Genomic DNA, 264 nt, shown 5'->3' with positions numbered 1-264 from the left:
GACCAGCGGCAGGAAATCCTGCTCTTCGTCAGGAACCTGTATGTGGAACGTGGACCCCTGCGGCGCCTCCTTCCGATACTGTTCCGCGGCGACGGTGTAAGGGAGTTCTTGAGGGAAGATTTCGTCCCAGTACATGTCTTGGATGAGATCCGGATGCTCGTTGTGCATCTCGTCCACGATGAGGTAGGAGACCTGGAAGGGGTTTGAAGTTTTGAGTTTTGGGTTTTGGGTTTTGAGTTTTGGGTTTTGAGTTTTGAGGTTTGG

General features: G+C 52.3%; 1 protein-coding gene across 1 annotated transcript in view; it reads right to left on the bottom strand.

The window, feature by feature from the left end:
* The window catches only part of LOC119589213 (bestrophin-1-like), a gene marked incomplete in the record, with an annotated part of 39,481 nt that overhangs the window by 1,355 nt on the left and 37,862 nt on the right, over positions 1-264 (bottom strand). The window contains 1 exon segment of the mRNA XM_037937812.1: positions 1-192. Coding sequence (XP_037793740.1) covers positions 1-192 — 192 coding nt within the window.

The sequence above is a fragment of the Penaeus monodon genome, chromosome 25 (assembly GCF_015228065.2).
Source record: "Penaeus monodon isolate SGIC_2016 chromosome 25, NSTDA_Pmon_1, whole genome shotgun sequence".
NCBI lineage: Eukaryota > Metazoa > Arthropoda > Malacostraca > Decapoda > Penaeidae > Penaeus > Penaeus monodon.
The sequence above is the reverse complement of the archived record's forward strand: the minus strand, read 5'-3'. Positions and strand labels throughout refer to the sequence as shown.